The sequence below is a fragment of the Microcaecilia unicolor genome, chromosome 1 (genome assembly GCF_901765095.1).
Source record: "Microcaecilia unicolor chromosome 1, aMicUni1.1, whole genome shotgun sequence".
Taxonomy (NCBI): Eukaryota; Metazoa; Chordata; class Amphibia; order Gymnophiona; family Siphonopidae; genus Microcaecilia; species Microcaecilia unicolor.
In genome coordinates, this window is record NC_044031.1 from 121,040,687 (window position 1) to 121,064,463 (window position 23,777).

The following is a 23,777-nucleotide window of genomic DNA, read 5'->3' on the forward strand; positions in this document are numbered from 1 at the left end:
AGATATTTAAACGTTTCTATCATGTCTCCTGTCTCCCTCCTCTCTTCCAGCTTATACATGTTGAGGTTCATAAGCCTGTCCCTATAATTTTTGCATTCAAGACCGCGTACTAATTTTGTAGCTGCCCTCTGGATGGACTCCATCCTGTTTATATCTTTCTACAGGTGCAGTCTCCAGAACTACTACTACTACTAAACATTTCTAGAGCGCTACTAGGGTTACGCAGCACTGTACAAATTAACGAATAAGGACGGTCCCTGCTCAGAAGTGCTTACAATCTAAAGGACGAAATGTCAAGTTGGGGTAGTTGAGATTTCCTGAGAAGAGGTGTAGTGATTAGGTGCCGAAGGCGACATTGAAGAGGTGGGCTTTGAGCAATGATTTGAAGATGGGTTGGGAGGGGGCCCGGCGTATGGGCTCAGGGAGTTTGTTCCAAGCATGGGGTGAGGCGAGGCAGAAAGGGCGAAGCCTAGAGTTGGCGGTGGTGGAGAAGGGTACTGAAAGGAGGGATTTGTCTTGAGAGCGGAGGTTAAGGGTAGGGACGTAAGGGGAGATGAGGGTAGAGAGGTAAGGAGGGGCTGCAGATCGAGTGCATTTGTAGGTGAGTAGGAGAAGCTTGAACTGTATGCAGTATCTGATCGGAAGCCAGTGAAGTGACTTGAGGAGAGGGGTGATATGAGTATATCGGTTAAGGCGGAAGATAAGACGTGCGGCAGAGTTCTGAATGGACTGAAGGGGGGATAGATGGCTAAGTGGGAGGCCGGTGAGGAGTAGGTTGCAGTAGTCAAGGCGAGAGGTAATGAGAGAATGGATGAGAGTTCGGGTGGTGTGCTCAGAGAGGAAGGGGCGAATTTTGCTAATGTTATAGAGGAAGAAGCGACAGGTCTTGGCTATCTGCTGGATATGCGCAGAGAAGGAGAGGGAGGAGTCGAAGATGACACCGAGGTTGCGGGCAGATGAGACGGGGACGATGAGGGTGTTATCAACTGAGATAGAGAGTGAAGGGAGAGGAGAAGTGGGTTTGGGTGGGAAAACAATAAGTTCAGTCTTGGCCATGTTCAGTTTCAGGTGGCGGTTGGACATTCAGGCAGCAATGTCGGATAAGCAGGCCGATACCTTGGCCTGGGTTTCCGCAGTGATTTCTGGTGTGGAGAGATAAAGCTGGGTGTCGTCAGCATAAAGATGATAGTGGAAACCATGAGAAGAGATCAGGGAGCCTAAGGAAGAGGTGTAGATTGAAAAAAGAAGGGGCCCAATGACAGATCCCTGAGGAACTCCAACAGAGAGCGGGATAGGGGAGGAGGACGAACCATGAGAGTGTACTCTGAAGGTACGATGGGAGAGATAAGAGGAGAACTCCAAATGAGGCCTCACCAGAGACTTATACAACAGCACTATCACCTCCTTTTTCCTGCTGGTCATGTCTCTCTTTATGCACCCAAGCATCCTTCTGGCTTTGGCCGTCACTTTTTCTACCTGTTTGAAAGCTCTAAGGTCGTCAGACACAATCACCCCCAAATCCCGCTTTTCCTTCACACACTGAAGCACTACACCCCCTATACTGTACCGTTCCCTCAGATTTTTGCGACCCAAGTGCATGACCCTGCATTTTTTGGGATTAAACCTTAGTTACCAAATATCGGTCCATTCCTCTAGCTTCTCTAGGTCCTTCCTCATGTCATTCACACCATCCAAGTTGTCCACCCTGTTGCAGAGTTTAGTGTCATCCGCAAAGAGACAAACCTTACCAGACAGCCCCTCCGCAATATCGCTCACATAGATGTTAAAAAGAGCCGGCCCTAGGACCGATCCCTGCGGTACTCCACTGACTACCTCCTTTTCCTCAGAGCAAGCTCAATTTACCACCACCCTCTGTCTCCTACCATTCAACCAATTTTTTACCCAATCAGTTACTCTAGGTCCTGCACCGAGGGCACTCAATTTATTTATCAGTTGCCTGTGCGGAACCGTTTCAAAGGCTTTGCTGAAGTCCAAGTATACCACATCAAGCGCTCCTCCCGCATCCAACTGTTTGATCACCCAGTCGAAGAAGACAGTCAGATTCGTCTGACACGACCTGCCACTAGGGAAGCCATGCTGCCTCGGATCTCGCATTCCATGTAGTTCAAGAAATGCCACAATCCTCCTTTTTAGAAGCATTTCCATTAGCTTACTCACCACCGAGGTCAGACTGACAGGTCTGTAATTCCCAACCTCTTCCTTACTTCCACTCTTGTGCAAAGGAACCACATCCGCCCTTCTCCAGTCCACCGGGACCACTCCAGTTTCTAAGGAAGCATTAAAGAGGTCTGTCAGCGGAGCTGACAGAACTTCTCCGAGTTCCTTAAGCACCCTCGGGTGTATCCCATCAGGCCCCATCGCTCTGTCTACTTTTAGTTTGTCAAGCTCCTCACGAACACAGTCCTCCGTAAGCGGGTCTTGGTCTACCATACATCCATCCCCTTTAGCCTTTGCAGCCCTACCCCCGGTCTTTCATTTGTGAACACCGAGCTAAAATAATCGTTAAACAGTTCAGCGTTTTCCTTATTATCTTCCACATATTTCTCTCCTTCAGCTTTGAGCCTCACAATGCTATTATGGTACTTCCTCTTGTCACTTACATATCTGAAAAAGGTCTTGTCCCTCAATTTTACCGTATTAGCTATCTTTTCCTCCATTTGCCGCTTCGCTTTCCTGAAAGCTTTTCCAGCTTCTCTTCACTTATTTAGGTATTCTCTCCTGTCTTCATCTTTCTGAGTCATCTTATAATGTGCAAAGGCTAGCTAGCCTCCTATCCCTTATCTTTTCAGCTACTACATTCGAGTACCAGAGAGGCCTTCTTTTCCTCCTACTTTTATGTAATTTTCTGTGTGATGTGAAAAGTGATATCAAATATAAGAAGCATTTGGTGTAAAAATTGCTGGTAAAAGTGGTACAACCAGTTATTTAGTTTAGGAGGCAGTTTTCACATGAGTGATATGGGTGTTAGATAATTTGGGGGCCATTTTACTAAGCTGTGTTAAGTACTAATGTGTGCTTAACACAGGATAAATGGCCTAACTCAGGATGCACTAAAGCAATCAGTGTTAGTTTTGTGTTAAGCATGTGCCAGCTGATTTTCAGCTGGTAGCGGTCAGCGGTTTTAAAACCCTGATCATTGCAGCTTGATTAACAGTAGATATTCAGTGTACTACTATGAGGCTGTCGCATGAGGTCACGGTAGCTGCAAGGGACAGGAGTAAATTGACATCGCTCCTGTCCCCCGTTGCCTCTGCTTGGACCACTAAGGATATCAGGTAGACCTGAGGGGAGGGAGATATCTATACTGGAGGGGGAGTTGGGGGCTGTTCCTATGGGGAAGGGATTGTGTTTCATGCTAGTTGGAAGGAGGGGGTGGAAGGCGAAGAGTTTTTCGAGGGCCTGGAGGGGAATTGGGGGGACTTCAAAAATCAAAAAAAGTTATGCAAGTCCCAGCCAATATTCAGTGCCGGGCGGGACCTGCATCCCTAACATGGCCAAATTAGGACAGCTTTTGAACTTTCCTAGCATGGCCAGGTTAGCTGTGCGGGTCCCGACCAGTGTTCCCTCTAAGGATCGACCTGCTCCGTGCAAAATGTTTTTCCACTGAGCACTGAAAATAGCCCAACAGCCAAATCACAGTGGGGGAGAGGGAGGTCCTCTCTGAGCTGTCTACGTGGTCCTTCTATAAAAAGTCAAAAGCTGTACCAGTTGGATAGACAGTGCCTTAAAAGGTGGAGGGCAATTTTTTTTTTTTTTTACTTATTCGACTGCTTTTTAATTTATTTGAAAGCTTCTCATATGTAGATACAAATATCATGAAATAAAAACTGAATATCGCTAAAACAGCTTCAAACAGTAATACATGGCCAAATTCCAGTGAGGATATCCTGTTTACTGATTGGTTCATCTTAACTGTTGTTATAGAGATTGGAAGTAAAATTAAACTCTGTGTTCATTGGGGCATATGGAATCACTTCTTCACCTCATCTCTTTTGTAAAAATGGAATATTCTGTTTTGGCATGGTGGGGCAACAGAAGAACAGTAACCCTTGTGGTCAAAGAGACAAAACAGTCACAAGGGTGACAAAAGAAGGGGCAGCAGATGATGATGTCACAATTATCACCTTTATTAACCATCCAAGACTCTACACGAGTCGTGTTTTGGCCCACAAAGGCTTTCCTCAGGAGTCTTATATAGGATGTGTTCTGATGTATATCTGAGCCCAATACTTAACAAAATGCTGTTGGAGTTCCTCAGGGATCTGTCCTTGGACTCCTTCTTTTTTCAATCTACACCTCTTCACTGGGCTCGCTGATCTCATCTCATGGTTTCCAATATCATCTTTATGCTGATGACACCCAGCTTTATCTCTCCACACCAGACATCACTGTGGAAACCCAGGCCAAAGTATCGGCCTGCTTATCTGACATTGCTGCCTGGATGTCCAACCGCCACTTGAAACTGAACATGGCCAAGACCGAGCTTATCGTCTTTCCACCTAAACCCACTTCTCCTCTTCCCCCACTCTCTATCTCAGTCGATAACACCCTCATCGTCCCCGTCTCATCTGCCTGAAACCTCGGTGTCATTTTCGACTCCTCCCTCTCCTTCTCTGCGCATATCCAGCAGATAGCCAAGACCTGTCGCTTCTTTCTCTTTAACATCAGCAAAATTTGCCCTTTCCTCTCTGAGCACACCACCAGAACTCTCATCCACTCTCTCATTACCTCTCGCCTTGACTACTGCAACCTACTCTTCACTGGCCTCCCACTTAACCATCTATCCCCCCTTCAATCTGTTCAGAACTCTGCTGCACGTCTTATATTCCGCCTGGACCAATATGCTCATATCACCCCTCTCCTCAAGTCACTTCACTGGTTTCTGATCAGATACCGCATACAGTTCAAGCTTCTCCTTCTAACCTACAAATGCACTCAGTCTGCAGCCCCTCATTACCTCTCTACCCTCATCTCCCCTTACGTTCCCACCCGAAACCTCCGCTCGCAGGACAAATCCCTCCTCCCAGTACCCTTCTCCACCACCGCCACCTCCAGGCTCTGCCCTTTCTACCTCGCCTCACCCTATGCTTGGAATAATCTTCCTGAGACCTTGCGCCAAGCCCCCTCCCTACCCATCTTCAAATCCTTACTCAAAGCCCACCTCTTCAATGTTGCCTTCGGCACCTAACCTTTATACCTATTCAGGAAATCTAGACTGCCCCAATTTGACTGCCCCTATTTCACTGACTGTACATTTGTCCTTTAGATTGTAAGCTCCTTGAGCATGGATTGTCCTTCTGTGTTAAACTGTACAGCACTGCGTAACCCTAGTAGCGCTTTAGAAATGTTAAGTAATAGTAGTAGTGTGTTGATATATATTTGAGCCCAATGCTTAACAAAATGCTATATGTGGAGGGGCATAATCGAAAGGGGCGCCCAAGTTTTCCTGAAGACGTCCTTGCAGGACGTCCCGGCGAAAGGGCGGGGAAACTCGTATTATCAAAACAAGATGGACGTCCATCTTTCGTTTCGATAGTATGGTCGGGGTCGCCCAAATCTGGAAATTTAGGTCGACTTTAGAGATGGTCGTCCTTAGACTTGGCCGTTTCTGATTTTCGGCGATAATGGAAACTGAGGACGCCCATCCCTGAAACGACCAAATCCAAGCCCTTTGGTCATGGGAGGAGCCAGCATTCGTAGTGCACTGGTCCCCATCACATGCCAGGACACCAACCGGGCACCCTAGGGGGCACTGCAGTGGACTTCAGAAATTGCTCCCAGGTGCATAGCTCCCTTAGTGTGTGCTGAGCCCCCCTAAACCCACTACCCACAACTGTACACTACCATAGCCCCTATGAGTGAAGGGGGCACCTAGATGTGGGTACAGTGGGTTTGTGGTGGGTTTTGGAGGGCTCACATTTACCATCACAGGTGTAACAGTTAGGGAGGGATGGGCCTGGGTCCACCTGTCTGAAGTGCACTGCACCCACTGAAACTGCTCCAGGGATCTGCATTCTGCTGTGATGGACCAGAGTATGACATTTGAGGCTGGCAAAAAATATTTTGAAACAAATTTTTTGAGGGTGGGAGGGGGTTAGTGACCACTGGGGGAGTAAGGAGAGGTCATCCCCAATTCCCTTCAGTGGCCATCTTGTCAGTTCGGGCACCTTTTCGTGGCTTGGTCGTAACAAAGAAAGGATCAAGTAAAGTTGTCCAAGTGCTCATCAGGGACGCCCTTTTTTTCGATTATGGGTCGAGGATGCCCATGTGTTAGGCACGCCCAAGTCCTGTCTTCGCTATGCCTCCGACACACCCCCGGGAACTTTGGTCATCCCCGCGATAGAAAGCAGTTGGGGACACCCAAAATTGGCTTTCGATTATGCCGATTTGGGCGACCCTAAGAGAAGGACGCCCATCTTCCGATTTGTGTCGAAAGATGGGCGTCCTTCTCTTTTGAAAATAAGCCTGAAAGTGAGTTATCAAGAGTTTTTCATCTGCATTGCTGGTAAACTCGCAGTTTAAGCTATGAGGTTTGTAAAGTGGCTTATCCCCGAAGCATATTGTTAAGAAGGCATTTCTCAGATCAATTTTCATTTTCCTCCATTCCTGTCAAAATTTCACAGAATAATACGGACAGTAATAGCTTCATTTATTAAATTTGCATTCTATACTTCATCTATGTATCTTGTCCTCTTCGCCTTGACTTGATAAGTTGTTTCCTATGAATCACACCAAAGACGTCTGTGCAGAGCAGACTTCAGCTTCCCCCAGCCATCTTTTTCTATACTTCATCTATGTATCTTGTCCTCTTCGCCTTGTCTTGATAAGTTGTTTCCTCTGAATCACACCAAAGACATCTGTGCAGAGCAGACTTCAGCTTCCCCCAGATGAAGAGGACAAGCTACGTAGATGAAGTATAGAATGCAAATTTAATAAATGAAGCTATTACTGTCCGTATTATTTTGTGAAATTTTGACAGGAATGGAGGAAAATGAAAATTGATCTGAGAAATGCCTTCCTAACAATATGCTTCGGGGATAAGTCACTTTGTAATCATGATATATTAGTTAATTGCAATCATATACACTCAACCTTATTGATTCCATTGTATGGTACCTAGACTTAATTGACTTCACATGTTTCCAAGTCTAACTCTGCCCTAGCTATCCTAGACCACAGCCATACTTCACCCACCTTACAGCCTCCCTCCCCCTGTACACAGATACTGATCAGCTTTTTCTAGCCCCCCACCCCCACACTCACTGGTCCACTGCACATTAGGAGTACCTCTTAGGGCAGGAAAGAGTCCCCACTCTTTCCTGCCCGCTGCCTCCAATCTTGCCAGTATCACCATGCTTCTTCAAAATGGCCACCGAGACTTCCTGCAGCAGTCTCATGAGATTGCTGCTTGAAGTCTTGGTGGCCGTTTTGAAGAAGTGGTGGTGCTGTCAAGAGCAGTGGCAGTGAGCAGGAAAGAGTATGGCTCCTTCCTGCTTCCGAAGAGGCCACTAGACCACCAGGGCATGTTAAGGTAGGCCCAGGGAAGGCCCACCGAGGTTTGGGAGATGGAGGGCCAGCCAGCCTTTACCGCGGTCCCCGTTCTCGCAGTACAGTACTGTACTGCACTGCGGGAACGGGGACCATGGTTCTGCATTGAAAAAGCAAATTCTGCACATGCTTTGCACTGTGTAGTCGTGCAGAATTCTGGCAGGAGTATAAAAAGGAGGTGGTAAATGCTCCCATATTCATTTTTTTTAAATGGCTGTGCACTAATGCTGACATTAGTGCACAGCCAGAAATTCAGCAAATTGAAAAATGCCTATTTTATGGGCCATGCTAGAAATGGGCTTGGGCTTATTGTGCAGAAAAGTTCCATATTAGAACACGCAAAGCACATTTACTAGCTCAGCTTAGTAAAAGAGCCCCTTTGTTCCTTTAAATAAATGAAATAGTAATTTAAAAACTGTGTTATGTGTTTACTCAGGTTTCCTTTGTCTAATAAATTTTATTTAAAGATCAGAAACCATTCAGTGTTGCATATATGCAATAACAGGGGAAGTCAGGGGGTTGGAGGGACTTTTTCACATCACTGTAGTCTGAAACGCAATAACTTCTAAAAAATGTTATGCTTGTGCTCCTCACTACAATATTGAGACTACTGTATGGTGTTGGAATTAACAGTTGTATACTCAGTACGTATACTTGAGTATGTCTGTTACATTAACTGAGTTATTTTGAGTAGGGAAATTGATCTTTTAGTTCTATTAAATGTTGTCATTCTAGGAATCCTGAAAAATATTACAAGCAGAACTGAGGAAAAAGAAGATGCCATTATATTGGAAATCAAAGCTGATATATTATTTATTTTGTCTGCTGTTTGTGAAAATGATCTTCATAAAAAGGTTTGTGTTTCACTTCTATGTAATGTGAACAGGAAATATCTATAACATGTATGATTTTATATCATTTTTGAAATATTATATATTGATAAATATTTATGCTGTACAAGGGTAATTTTGAAGTTGTGTCCAGTTAAAACGTGCCTACGTGCGTGTATCATATAAAGTCAAGTAGGAGCAAAAGAATGTGTATATATGTAGACACTGTCACATCAACTCTATGGCTGTTGTAAATGTTAGTATGTATTTTATGCATAAATTAAGCAATTTTATCATCTACATGTGTAAATGTGGACTCTGCCCACACTCCACCCAAACTCTACCCCATGCACACCTATAGTGGAAAGTATACACTATAAAACTTATGCATGTACTTTCACATTTTGTCAGTATTTTGTGAGAGGTAATTTACCTTTGTAAGTAACCATTTATGTAAATGACCAAATACCAACATTTCTACGCATTCTTAGCACATAAAACTAGGTGGCTCCTAATAAAATTGCCCCCTGCCCAGTATAGGTTCAACAACTACAATATCAGTAAACAATAATAAATAGAGTGTATGGTAATGGCTATTTATTAATATCTTGAGGACATTTTGATGGTGTATGCTTTCCGCACTGGAGGAATGTCAGATTTCTTTCATGTTTGTCCTGAATTGTGTTGCTGGACTTTATAAGATGTCATAGGACAGTGGCTCACAAGCCTGTCCCAGGGGACTCCCAGCCAGTCATATTATGAGGATATCCATAATGAATATACATGAGATAGATTTGCATGCATTCCTATCAAATGAATTTTCATTGCAGATATCCTGAAAATTAAACTGGCTGGGAGTTCATTAGCATAGGGAACTACTCTCCTAGATTCAAACTTGCTTTGATGTTACTAACTATTCAGCAAATGCTCCACATTGTGCTGACTGTGCATTGAAGCATTTTGATGTCTGTCATAATATGCTATCAACTAGATTGCTTGTTTTTTTTGTTAAAAACCATCCAATAAACTTCTAAGAGCTATTGCATATATGCTTCATTTGTTTTAGAACTTTAAGTATGACTCTTGAATTAGAATGCTGCAAATGCAACACGGTCCAATTCTCACCAGATATTGTTATACTAATTTACATTTCTATACTTTTCTTAAACAAATTTAATTTAATTATTCTCATTATTACAGAACTGACTGCTTTTACAGTGATTGACATCACAACATGTTTACTGAATAATAAATAGGAGGTCTTTTACAAATGTTTAAAGAATTCTACTTTAAACACTTTGGGGCTTATATACTGAAGAGCATTAGTAATGATTAGCATTCTAGTTGCTAAGATATATAAAGCCTTTACTGAATAGAGGCTTAAGTGGATTTGATCACAGGCAGTATGCATGTATGTAACAGATTGAACTAGAAAGGTGGGGTATGAAGTCTGAAGATTAGATCTATGTACCCACTGCCAATAATACTTTTGTGTTACCAGCTTTAGTAAGGTTGATCCTTCCCTTCTCCCAGATAGCAAATAAGCCTCTGTGAGCCTAAACTCTCAACCACATGCACAATGAAGATGTCTGCAAGATTCCTCCTTCTCTTCTAGTGCACCACCCATTAGCTGCCAACCATCCATTTCACCTCCTGCAATATGCAGAACATCTACAAATATGAGACCCTTCTCCTCCAAATACTCTTTTTCAAGGGGCTCTGGCTCCAGATCTGTTTACCTTCTCAGTCCTCTCCCACCTGTTTTTTTTCCAGTGGCCTTGAAAACAAGTCAGAGAGGAGGATGGAGCATGCCTGCCTCCTGCCTGTCACTACACTGAAGTGCCTAATGATCTTATAGGGTAGGTGAGAGGGGGTGGATCAGGTACTAAAGCTCATTGATTAAAATGTGGAGAGTGAGAAAGGGCCTTGGGTGTGTGCTTGTTCATAAATGTTTAGGCAGGTGCTTCAACGCAGGAAGATTTTCATTGTACATTTTGGAGGAAGAGGGCTAGCAGGAGGCACAGGCTTAGTCCTGTAGGTACTGTGATGCTTGAAGGATTACTTTTTGGGAGAAGGGTATTTTTGCTATCTCAGGAAGAGGACCTTCAAGGAGTTGACTGAAGAAGTGGAGAGGAAATGAAAGTCAACATTCAGGAATAAGTGTGGACCTAAACTCCCCTCCCCCCTCCCCACACACGCTCATCTTAGGCCATCCCACCCCCACCTCTTTCGAGATCTTGAAAACTGAAGTTGAAGCATAGGAGGGAAGAGATCATGCCCATCTCTTTCCCCTACTTCCCAGCATGTAGTTAGGTTTGTGGGTTAATGCAAATAAAATGGCTTCACTCAATTTATAGTAACCTATTTTAATATTAATTAACTGTGTTGCATGAATCAGCATGCAACACATAGAAGAATATGCAGGAATACAGATCCATTTCCTGGCATGTCCATTGGGAGCAGCAATTTTTTAAAAACCTCACACACACACAAAATAGTTCATCCCGTGTCCTCTGTTTGCTTTGCTGCAGCCAAGAACATCATAGGTTCCTGGCTGTAGCAATGGCATAGCAGGACCCAAGTTGGCTATGGTTTCACTACTTGTGAGTTATGACAACATCTCCCCTCTCTCACGATGAGTGAGAATGAAAGTTTTTGTCTGCGGGCAATCATATATTATAGAGGATTATGTTTCAGGGCGACAGCCTGTAACACAGTTTTGCCACTTCTTTTCACAGTCAACAGCAGCAGGTATGTTCTGCTCCAGCCCCTCCCTTCCAGGAAACCTGCATAGGAGCAGGAATGGAGGAGGTGAACCTAGAGAAGAGTATAGAACAGACATTCTGTTTCCTAGCCCAGCCCCTTTATTCCTGTTGCTTCTGCATCTGAACCACCTGCCCTCTCCTCTGGCTCCACAGTTCCACCTCTGTCTTGTCTACAGATTAAGTCCTGGTTCTTATAGTTCCCCTAATGATATATTGATATATTCTCAAAAGTGCAGTAAAATAGCTTGGCAACATGTCATTTTACCTCAAAAAAATTACCATAGAATTTTTTTAAAATCCTGAATACTACAATTTAGTAAATCCTGCAGTAATTTTTCTGTCATTACCATGGCTGGAAACTTTCTGCATCCTTGCTTCAGCAAAGCACGGTGGCTGACCCCAGGCCTGGGATTGCCATTTTTTAAAGGGCCGAAATGTACAAATAAATAAATCATGGTGGTCAGCAAGGTTTCTCTTGCGCTATGCTTGCCTTTAAAATGTGAAATTAATTCCTCCCTGAAGACCTCCCCCCTTTCACAGGCCCTGCTTGTGGGCAAAAGGCATGCTTATGTTGTCAAGCCACCTTCCAATCCACTAGACTTCCCCCCCCCCCCCCCCCCCAATTTGTTTGTATTCTTTCAGTCTAGTGAGTGGCAGGAATATCCACACATGCTCTGTCCTTTTGATGCTATTTTGGACAATTCCATTTCAGTTGGCGGAAGAGAGTGAACTTAGGATACTTGTACTGGATATCTTGGTCCTGTTCACAGCATCCTTGAGGCAGCACAGATGAGAATAGGGAGACTTTTTCTATGCCATCTGTGAAAAGAAAGGTGGAATCCATTTATAAAGTCCAGAAGGCTCAAACATTTGGCAAGCAGCATCTACCACTCTAGTCAGTGGTGACTTAGTTCACCCTCATAAAATTCAAAAAGACAAAAACCTACTCCTCAGTGGAAGTTATGCTCAAACTCTTGACCTTCTTGGGAGGAAAGTATGCCATAACATTATGTTCACTTCTCACATTGCTTCATACTGGATCTTCGTACGACAATACATGTATAACACTCTGAATAGAGTAGAAGCCCTGTTAGAGTTTTCTCTCACAAAGAAACTTAATTTTAAGACACTTGTGGACAGGGATAAGAAGTGCACAAAATACAGTCAGGGCACTTCACTTGTCGTTCCTATTTCCAGATCATGTATAAATATGTTAAATAACACCAGTCCTAGTACAGATCCCTGTGGCACTCACCCTCCTCCATTGAGAAAAATGGCCATTTAACCCTACCCTCTGTTTTCTGTCCAGTAACCAATTCCTAATCCACAAAAGGACATTGCCTCCTATCCCATAATATCAACAGTAAAAGTCAAGAAAACTGGTAATCTCAAAGTTGAAAAACAAAAAACAGTTCAAAAGAGAATCTTGTTCTTATTGTTATGGCAAACTGGAGGGAGAAAATACATCAAACCAAGTATATAACAAAGGCATGGGGTCTCTTATAGCCCCAGCTATTTCAAACCTACTCCTTAAAATGTGAAATTCTCATCGTGTCAAAAACGCCCCCTGGATATACTGAAACTTTATTGGGACACACTATCTAAAAATTTACTTAACATATATGACAATGTATAAAACATGAAAGGTCAAGTGACCACTTATCTACAATATGCAGTCATCAGCGCTGAAGTAATAAAACACCCGACACTCACAAGATCACAGCAAGATGTTTCGGCTTCCCGCCTGCTTCCGGGGTTGTTCAAAAAGATCACAAACCACCGTATAACAAAAACAACAACTCAGAACATCAGTAAAATATGAATATGAAACATTCAGTATAGTTACCGCAGAAGTTTTTTTTATATATATATATACATAAACTATATATGACTCACAGGTTCACATGGGCTAAACACCACTGTTATATAACTGCAAAGGGTGACTCAAACGTGCGCTGAAAAGTCACCATTTTTAAAGGAAAGACGTCTTCAATGGAGTGACGTCAAAAACACCTGAGAAATCATCAACACTAATAAAGAATATAGAACATAATAGTGAAACAAAAATACAGACATCAAAACATCACTAATCAATAGCTTTGTTTAAGTCTTTAGGTTCCACACAAGACAAAAAGTAAACCCAGCAACTCTCCTTAATTAAAAGTGTGGCATCTAAATCTCCACTGCATACAGAGCAGGATACCTTTTCCAATGCTACAAAATGAATAGCCATAAACCTATGGGAAAAAGTCAAGCAATGGACAACCAAAGGTACATTGGCATCCCGTCATTGCAAACACCTACAATGTTCAATCCTGCAAACCTTGAGAGGCCGTATGGTCTTCCCCACATAAACAGAACACACAAACAACCTGGGTAGTCTGGTAAGTGGTATATGATCTCAATTAAATATGCCGCTCATTCAGGGTAAGCCCCTGTGTGCATGGAAAATGTCTGCTGTTGGGACCATTGGAGGAGCCTAGAGATGGCAGAGAAAATGTTGGAAGATAGGAGGAAACAAGAACATCTTTTAAGTTTTTACCCTATTTAAAGGCAAAAAAGAGTGATTCTTTAAAGACTTGATGTAATTGCAAAACTGACCAAAACTTTAAAATACTAGATTTCACTCTGTTGATGCCAAATGAATATGGGAGTACACAAGTAACTCGATCAGAAGACCATTATTCACCATATAACAAAAAAAAAAAAAAAGATCTCTCTACCCATTGAGCTCTTTTATAAGCCCTGTTAATAACAGAGACCAGATAACCTCGCTCTAAAAACCTTTTAAATAATTCCATTGCCTGCCACTTATATTCTTGTAAAGAGAAACAAATGTGTCTCATTCACAAGAATTGTCCAACAGGAATGCTTTCTCAAAGTTTTCATGGATGGGAGCTGTGGAAATACAACAGAGTGTTCCTGTATGTGGGTTTCTGAAAAACCAAATAAGAAAACCCTGAAGATGAACAAGATAACTTGCGGATCTAAACAAGGAATCAGATTGTCATCAACATTATAAGTAGATAAAACAAATCAGGTAGATCTACATAAGTACATAAGTATTGCCATACTGGGAAAGACCAAAGGTCCATCGAGCCCAGCATCCTGTTTCCAACAGTGGCCAATCCAGGTCACAAATACCCGACAAGATCCCCAAAATGTACATAACATTTTATACTGCTTATCCCAGAAATAGTGGATTTTCCCCATTTAATGGTCTATGGACTTTTCCTTTAGGAAGCCATCCAAACCTTTTTTTAAACTCTCTTACATCTTCTTCCATAAAGACCAAAGCAAAGAATTCATTCAGTCTCTCCTCTATGGCTTTGTCCCCCCTGAGTGCCCCCTTTGCTCCTTTATGATCTAACAGTCCCATGGAGTCCTCACAGGCTTTCTGCTTCTGATGTACCTGAAAAAGTTGTTACTGTGAGGTTTTGCATCTGCGACAAGTTTCTCTTCACATTCTCTTTTAGCCACCAGTTCTTATGTTCCTTCTTATTTTCTTCATTTGGGTTGTTTTTCCATTCTTTGAAGGATGTTCTTTCAGCTCTAATAGCCTCTTTCTCTTCATCTTTTAACCACGCTGGCTGTCATTTGCTCTTCTTTCCATCTTTATAAATACATGGAATACATCTGGTCTGAGATGTCAAAATGGTATTTTTAAACAATGTCCCATGCTTGATTTAAAGTCCTAACCTTTGCAGCTGATCCTTTTAGCTTCTTTTTAACCATTTTCCTCATTTTATCATAGTCGCCCTTTCAAAAATGAAATGCTGCTACAGTAGATGTCCTTTGTGACTTCACTCCAGGTTTTAGCTCAAATGTGATAATTTATGATCACTGTTTCCCAGCAGGCCCAACACCATTACCTCTCATACTATGCCCTGCATTCATTCCACTAAGGACTAGATATAAAATAGCTTCCCCTCTTGTCTATTCCTGGAGCAATTGCTCCAAGAAGCAGTCATTTATTACATCTAGGAATTTTACATCACTAGCGATACCTGATGTAACATTTATCCAGTCAGTATTGGGGCAATTGAAATTAACCAATTCCAACATCAAAGAGGAACAGTCCAAAATCAGAAAATCAACCAAGTCCAACATCAAGGAGAAACAGTCCAAAATCAGAAAATCAATCAAACTCTGATCCCAAACAGAATCAACTTGAGCAGACCCGCCAACCTCCAATCAAACAGAAATTGTGGAGAAAAAAAAGACCTCAGTACTGTGGCTAAATATTATATCAGTTGTAAAGCCACACACTCCATCATAGGTCATAAAAAAGCTCACAGTGTACAAAAAAAGAAGTATGGGGTAGACCAGATGTATATCCAAACAGCAGGTTTATTCAAACTAAAATCCAAAGACTTGACACAGTCCTGCGTTTCGGCACTAACCGTACCTGCTTCAGGAGTCAATTCAGTGTATTTCAGCCATTGATGATAATGACACAAAAAATTGGCTTGAGAATCCAATATTACAACATTCAATGAAGGTACAACAAAGTATCGCTGCTGTGGCACATTCAAAGTAAAATGCATGTCAACCAGAGACATTGTGTAAAAAGATTCATCCTCATTTGAGTCTTTTAAAAGTTCACCCTTGCTTTAAGGATTGAGGGTAATTTTTTCATTCATTAGAAATTGGAATTTAAGTGATAAATTGAGTCGCAGTGGTTTGGCGCTCCGCAAAGACCATTAGGACTACAGGTGGTGGTCATCGTAAGTGTGAACATTGTTCTTTTTCTCTAATGATGATGGAATTTGATATGTTTACTGACTCCGTTTCAGGGAAGTCATGTCTTCTGAAGAGTCTTACAACTTGTATGTCAGTGGGAGTAATTTATCTCTTGCAGTGTCCTTGTGGACTCCTGTAGGACAAACCTTAAGAATGTTGAAGATTTGGCTGACAGATCATAGGCATTGTGTGAAAGCTTAAAAAAAAAAAAAACACCTTTCAGAGCCCTTAGTGGAACATTGTATTGATAAGTCATGATTTTGATTCTTTCAGATGCATAGTTTTGGAGCAAGTAATACCCACTGAATGCGTGGGAATTATAGATGTCAATTATGCCAAAGGGAACAGCATTGGATTTTTCATTTTGACACTGTTATTCCTCGTGGTTTAAACATTCCAGTTGAATGGGCTGCGGTTATTTTTTTGATTGAACATGAAGTCATTGGGTTCTTTCCCCCTTTTTTTATGATTGGTCCTCACTCCTCAGTGTCTTTGTAGGTGTGGTCTTTGACACCTGAGTATTTACATTTCAGTGTCTTCCATTCCAGTTGCCATTTTGATGCCTTCAATTTGCAGTCAGAACAGTGAAAGAATCTGCTGAGGCAATGGTGGTTCCATGCAACAGGGAATACCTGTCAGGAGTTATAAAATTGTGGACCTTTAACTGAAGGCTATGATGGATATAGAATTTACAAGAATGTATGCAGCTAAGTGACTTTGAATTTCTTCAAGTTTGAATTGGAACTGCAATTGATAATTCTCTCTGGTCTGCTGCTTTATTTGAGCAATCTCACTGATTTTAAAGATTTATATTGTACAGTTATATGTGGAGTTTTTAATGACCTTTGATGGAGTGTATGACTTTACAATTGATATAATATTTAGCCACAGTACTCTCTTTATTTCTCCACAATTTCTGTTTGATTGGAGGTTGGTGGGTCTGTTCAAGTTGATTTGATTACATTACATTTCTGACTTACATCCTGATATCACCTCACAGTTCTAAGTGGGTCACAAAAGGTCAAGAGGCCAGGAGTGTCTCTGGGAATTACAAAAACTTTACATAAAATTTCACTAACCTAATATAACTAATTTTCTTGCAAAATAAATTTCTTATGTAAGCATGTTTTGAGCTTCCTTTTGAATACTGTTGAGGATTAAATGTAAGATACTGTTGAAGAAATTATTATACTGTTACCCAATTTGCCAGCTTTCCTAGGGATCCTTTTACGAAACTGGAGCAAAAGGGGGCCTGTGCTGGCATCAGCGAGTGTCTTTGATGTGTGCCAAGACCCCCTTTTAATGCAGCGGGTAAAAGACAGGTTTTTTTAAAAAAATGGACATGCGGCAAGTGAAGCACTTGCCGTGCGCCCATTTTGGGTGGGAGCACTTACCACCACCCAGTGAGGTGACGGTAAGGGCTCCCGCACTACCTCATCGGTAACTGGGCAGCACGCAGCACTGCCAATTACGCCAAGTACACACCGGCGCGACGGAAATGGTGTGCACTGGGGATGGGAACTACCACCAGACAGGTGCGGTAGCCCAGTGGTACTTCCCTTTTAGCAAGCAGTAAGCCCGCGTTGGGCTTACCATCACTTTGTAAAAGGGCCCCCTCATTTCTTAAACACTTCTTCATCTGTCTGTTCATTCTGTCCTGGCAGACAGTAGTACAGACCTACCAGTATACACCTTCCCTTCACACATGGAATTTCTGTCCATAAGAATTTCACGCTGCTATCTGTTTCATGTAGAATGTTTATTTTGTTTGGCTCAATTCCTTCTTTAGCATATAGCGCAAACGTCCCCCCCTCCATTTCAATTTGGTCCATTCTATCATTGCAATATAATTTGTACCCTGTTAAGTGTCTCGTTGATTGTCCTCCTTCCCCAGCTCTCTGAAATGCCTATTATATCTATCTCTTCAATTAGGAGCCCTTTTACAAAGGCACTTAAGGGCCTATGTGCATCTGGCACGTGCCAAATCGGCATTCCCACCTGGCTACTGTGTGTCCTGGGCAGTAATACCGAATTTGGCGCGCACCAAAAACACACGATAAAAAATATTTTCTACCGCGGGGCATCTACCTGGTGGTAAATGGCAATTGGCGCGTGCTGCATGCTTACCGCCCGGGTAGCATATGAGACCTTACTGTTAAGTGGGTGGTGGTAAACTCTCAGGCCAAAAATGGACGTGCACCGGATTTCATTTTGCTACACATCCATTTTTTGACCCATTAAAATAATCCCTTTTTTTCCAGACACAGTACAATAAGGGTCCAGTGCACGCCATGAACATGCACCCACACTGCCGCAGGCCAGTTTTTGGCGCACCTTTGTAAAAGGGCCCCTTAGTGCTATATATTCTAACTCTACCATCTTATTTTTTAGACTTCTAGCATTTATATATAGACACTTCAAACTGTGTTTTTTCCTTGCATCTACAAGCTGCTTAGAAGTTGATGGGGCAGTTTGCATCCTTTACTCTATTCTCCCCTTAAACACTCCTGGCTTTCTTTCACCAATGTTGAAACCTCTCTATTGGAATTCCCTAAATGTCCTGTTTCAATAGTATCCTTCAAGGATCCACACCAAACCATGCGCTCCTGGGCGACTGTAGGCTCCACCCCTCCCCATTTTCATTTAAAAGTTGTTCTATCTCCTTTTTAAATATTATTGCTAGCAGCCTGGTTCCATCCCTGTTAAAGTGGTGTCCATTCTTTTGAATAGGTTGCCCCTTTCCCAGAATGTTGCCCAATTCTTAACAAATGTAAATCCTTCATCCCTGCACCATCGTCTCAACCACATGTTCTGCCTGCCTCTTGGGTCCTGCGTATGGAATGAGGAGCATTTTCGAAAATGCTGCCTGGAGGACCTGGATATCAGATTTCTACCTAAGTGTCTAAATTTGGCTTCCAGAACTCCCTCCCACATTTTTCTGTGTCATTGGTACCCACATGTACCGAGACAGCTGGCTTCTCCCCAGCACTATCTAAAATCCTATCTAGGTGAGGTGTGAAGTCCTCCTCCTTCGCACCAGTGAGGCAAATGACTAGGTGATCCGTATCCGTAATGGATATGTATGAGATTGATTTGCATACACTATCTCCATTGTATGCAGATCTCTGTCATGCATATTCATTATAGATATCCTGAAAACCTGACTGGCATCTATGCTGAACAACCAACATCCGCTGTAAGACCATCACACTGCAGGTGAGGCACTACTCAGTGGGCAGATGTCTTTCTACACCTCTTTGTGCATATTTTTATGTGTATATTTGGGCATATGGTTGGAAGTGCTGTGAGTTTCCATGAAAAAGGTTAGATCTGAAGGGAATATATGTTAGGGAAGTATAAGGAAGAGGAAGGGGAGGTGAGGTGAGGCAAAGGATAGGGCCATGGGAGGGGTTCTAGCCAGGATAGTATAGGAAATAGAAAAGAGAGAGGAAAAGAGATCCATAGAAGGCAATGTTGGCTGCAGGCTAGAGATTTACTATCAGCATTTCAGTGCAATAGAGGAGAAGGGTGTAAACAGGAAAACAAGGTTGTACATTGATATCGGTGCCATAGAGAATGGAAGTTGGGAGTTTGCTGATGGTAGAGTGCGCTGCTGTGAAGGAGGAAAGAGGTTGAAGAGAAAAAATATTGATTTCATGTAACCAGGTATTGGAGAGTGAGGTAATAGCTAGGTCAGTGAAGTATCTGTTGTTGGAGATATGCTCAGCTTGGATCAAAGTAATTCTACATGATTTAGTTGTAGATACTAAAGTGGATATGCTAGCTTAGCACTTCATGAACTATGTGTCATGACCCCAATGGGGTCACAAACTTCACTTTTGGGATCATGGCCAAGTGGGCAAAAATTCATCAGCTCACAATTCTAATTCAGCTTGAGAACATTTGAATAACATACTGGATCAGACCATTGGTCCATCTAGCCTAGTATCCTGCTTCCAACAGTGGCCAATCCAGGTCACAAGTACCTGGCAGAAACCCTATTAGTAGCAACATTCCATGCTACCAGTCCCGGGGCAAGCAGTGACGTCCCCATATCCATCTCAGTAACAGACTACATGCAGGAACTTGTACAAACCTTTTTTTAAACCCAGATGTACTAACTGTTGTAACCACATTCTCGAGCAGTGAGTTCCAGAGCTCCTTGTAATTTCATTGAGTGTCCCCTGGTCTTTCTAGTTTTTGAGTGAGTAAAAAATCGATTCACCCATTCTACAACACTCATGATTTTATAGACCTCAATCATATCCCACTTCAGCTGTCTCTTTTCCAAGCTGAAGAGGCTGAGCCATAAACCTCTTTAGCATTTCCTCATATGGGAGAAGTTCCATCCCCTTTATCATTATGATCGCTCTTCTTTGAACCTTTTCTAATTCCAATATATCTTTTTTTTAACTTACGCTTGCCATTAACATGGCATAAATGGGCATAGTTAAATGTAGGGGCAATGATGCTGACTTTCGCTAACATTCTATAATTAGAATTAGAAGTATACTGGCACCTTTAAGTTGGTGGTTCAAAGTCTGATACTGAGGCAGCTAGATATAAATTTATTTTAAAAATTGCAGACAGTACAGAAGATGACAGCCAGATTGATATTTTCCGTACATATTAATAAGCGGGCTACTCCTTTGCTAGTAAATCTGCATTGGCTGCTGGTAGAGGCCTGTATCCAGTTTAAATTATGTGTTATGATTTGTATCATTTTATATGGTAATGCTCAATTATATATGTTAGAACTAATAGATTTCCCTAGTATTAGTAGGTTAGGGGTATCCAGGAACCCTTTATTATTACAGTATCCAAGTCCAAAGAATGTTCATCTGAAGTTGGAAGTTTTTACTATTTTTCCATTCTTAGCTGCTCATATTTGGAACACTATTCCAGTTCAAATAAGAGCTATGACTAGTTATTGTTTATTTAGAAAGTTTTAAAAACATATTTGTTTAGGAAGTTTTTATTATAGTAAATATGGTGTCTGGTACTAGAATTGTGCCTTTGTAATTCTCCAGGAATTGTCTAGATTTCTTTAATCTGTAATCCGCATAAAACTTTGAGGTTATTGCAGACTATAAGAATATATTGTATTGTATTGTATTGTATTATATAATATATTCTTGGCACACAGATGCCATTATGGAATTAGTGTCAACGTGCGTGCAGCATCAAGGTGCCTAAATTGTGGCACCCACTTATAGAATTGTCCACAAAATACTTACCTACAGTAGCTGTCCGACTGTGCTAACTGGGGGTGCAGGTTTTCCCTTTTTTAATAATTGGTTGATCAAAAGCAATAAAGAGCCAATCGATTGATTATCTATAAAATAAATACCACACAATTTGGCATTTATGCACATAGATCCTAGGCACAGTTCTATAACATATGCTGCATAATCGCATTGCGCATGAATTCATGGGGTGCCCAGGTACCCTCATGGAATACTATCTTAGTGCACAGATGTTTACGCCCTCATGATCAAAAGCCCTGCGCTGTTCCAAACAGCGCTCTAAAAATAGCGCTGGAACAGCGCAAGGCTTTACCGCACCGATGATCAGAGATAATGCATGCAAATTTAAGCAGTGCAATTATCTCTGATCATGGGGTAGAAGTGCAGGCGAATTGTGCCGAGCATGCGCTCGGCACAATCCTCCCGCACTTGTTTGACAGGTTGGGGCTGTCAAAAGCCCAAACCTGTCAAACCCTCATGATCAACAAGGCTGGAGGTCCAAGGGACCACCAGGCCCTGTCTACCCCTGCCCCGAGCAACAGGGCTGGAGGTCTGGTGGACCTCCAGTCCCCCCGACGATCCCAACCCCCAGGTTCATGGAGGCCTGGAGATCCGGTGGGTCTCCAGCCCCCCTAAACCCCCAGAAAACCCAAACCCCCAGAAAATGTCAAGTGTCCATCAGCCAAACCCTCTCCCACCCTCCCACCCACCCAGCGAACGACGGAGGGGGGGCTGGAGGGCCGGTGGGCTTCCAGCCCACCCCAACTCCCCCCCCCCCCCCCCCCAGTGTTGTCCGACCGATCCCTGGTGGTCCAGCATGAGGATAAGTAGTAGTAGTAAGGAGAACCCCCTCCCGGCCCCCCTATCTTTAGTTGGAGGAGGGACGCAGCCTGCCTCCCTCCTCTTCCTTCTGTTGACAACGACGCAAAATGGCGATAATCTTTGATGCAAGTTATATCAAGATAAAACAAGTACATAAGAATGACTAGTGGAGTTTTACCACATGCATGGATACCTTTACTGCATTAAGCTTGAACTAAACACATATTGTCAAAAAACTATAAAACATTTGCAATGTACATTTTTATTTTGTTTCAGAATAGTGTATACTAATTTCAGTGTCCACTAAACAAAATAAACATTCACTATTATGATATAGTTCACACTATTTCAAAATGAAACAGACATCAAATTACAAAAATAAAGAATAAAATGAAAATATTCTGTCTTTACATTCCTGTAAATTATAGCTTTCATGATCATCTCTTATTTGAGTGTTTTTTTTTAATTTGTAGAGGAAATGTGTCTAAAGACCAGAGGATGGATAGAGCCAGGATAGAGCCAAGCTAGAAATGCACCCTGTTCTTCATGTTCCGAGGCACTCCCAGCATACTCCCGCCCCATCCACTTGTGTCATGCTGGCAAGGGAGACCAATGGATGGGGCACAGTTTTGTCACCCCAGTTTCCCTGGTGCCCTGTGCAGCCACACCAGTCGCACATAGCTATCTATAGTCATGGAGAGAGCAGATATTCAGCAGCACTTTATCCATGTAAAGTTAAGCAGATATTCAGCCTCACAAACAGTTAAGCCAGTGCTAAAAGTAAAGGAGAAGTAAAGTGCCTGGTACATGCTGGGGGTGTGGTTAAAAGTTAATCAGATAGCACTAACTTTCAGTGCTATCTGGCTAACTTCACATGATTAAGAGGAACGGTCAAATAGCAGTTCTAAGTTAACCGGATCTTATTCGGTTAAATTAGACCTGCTATTTGACCATTCCTCTTAATCATGTGAAGTTAGCCAGATAGCACTGAAAGTTAGTGCTATCTGATTAATTTTTAACCACACCCCCAGCATGTACCAGGCACTTTACTCCTCCTCCTTTACTTTTATGGTTAAAATTTAACTGATGTCAGGACTGGGAAATTCAAATGAGACAATTCATTGGTTAACTTCCAAAATTAACCAGATAAACTGTCTGAATATTGACTTCAATGTGATTGGATAAATATGCAAAGCATTTAGCCTTTATTTCAAATCAGAATTAATAATTATTTTGTTGATTTAATATAATTGTTTGGTGGTCCAAGATCAGTTGACTCTAAAACCACCGTCAACCGAAATGAATTAGCAGTCTAGTTTTCTTCTCAATAAAGGAGCCAAAAATTGAATTTATGTGGGCAGTAATCTATATGCATACCTTCTCTTAGGCCCTCTGGTACAACCAGGAGCCATCATTTTAAATGATCTTCAGATTTATTCCAAATTCTTTGGAGAATCAAATTTGTTTTTCATGTATATTTCCTAAATAGGATCTGTTTGGCTCTGAAGGAGTAGACATTCTTCTCCTGTTGTTGAAGATGGATCCAGTGTTGTACAATAGTGGAGTGGGCCATAACAGATTAATTCTGGGAACTTTAGACAGTATATGGTAAGTGAAATTATGTGGAGTGCTATAACAACTGTGCAGGTGAATAAATTGTATACTTTCTGCTTGCTGTCTTAAGCAATAGATGTTTATTAATTTTGACTTCTATTCAATTTATATATCTTGTGGAACCGATAAGGGTACAATTTTATTTTTTTATTTGGGGGGGGGGAAGTATGTGGCCTGTTATAAAATTC

At 42.1% G+C, this 23,777-nt stretch overlaps 1 protein-coding gene across 1 annotated transcript in view; it reads left to right on the top strand.

Moving 5' to 3' along the window:
* The window catches only part of LOC115468148 (cilia- and flagella-associated protein 69-like), a 640,933-nt gene that overhangs the window by 345,191 nt on the left and 271,965 nt on the right, over positions 1-23,777 (top strand). The window contains 2 exon segments of the mRNA XM_030199696.1: positions 8,305-8,423; positions 23,465-23,583. Coding sequence (XP_030055556.1) covers positions 8,305-8,423; positions 23,465-23,583 — 238 coding nt within the window.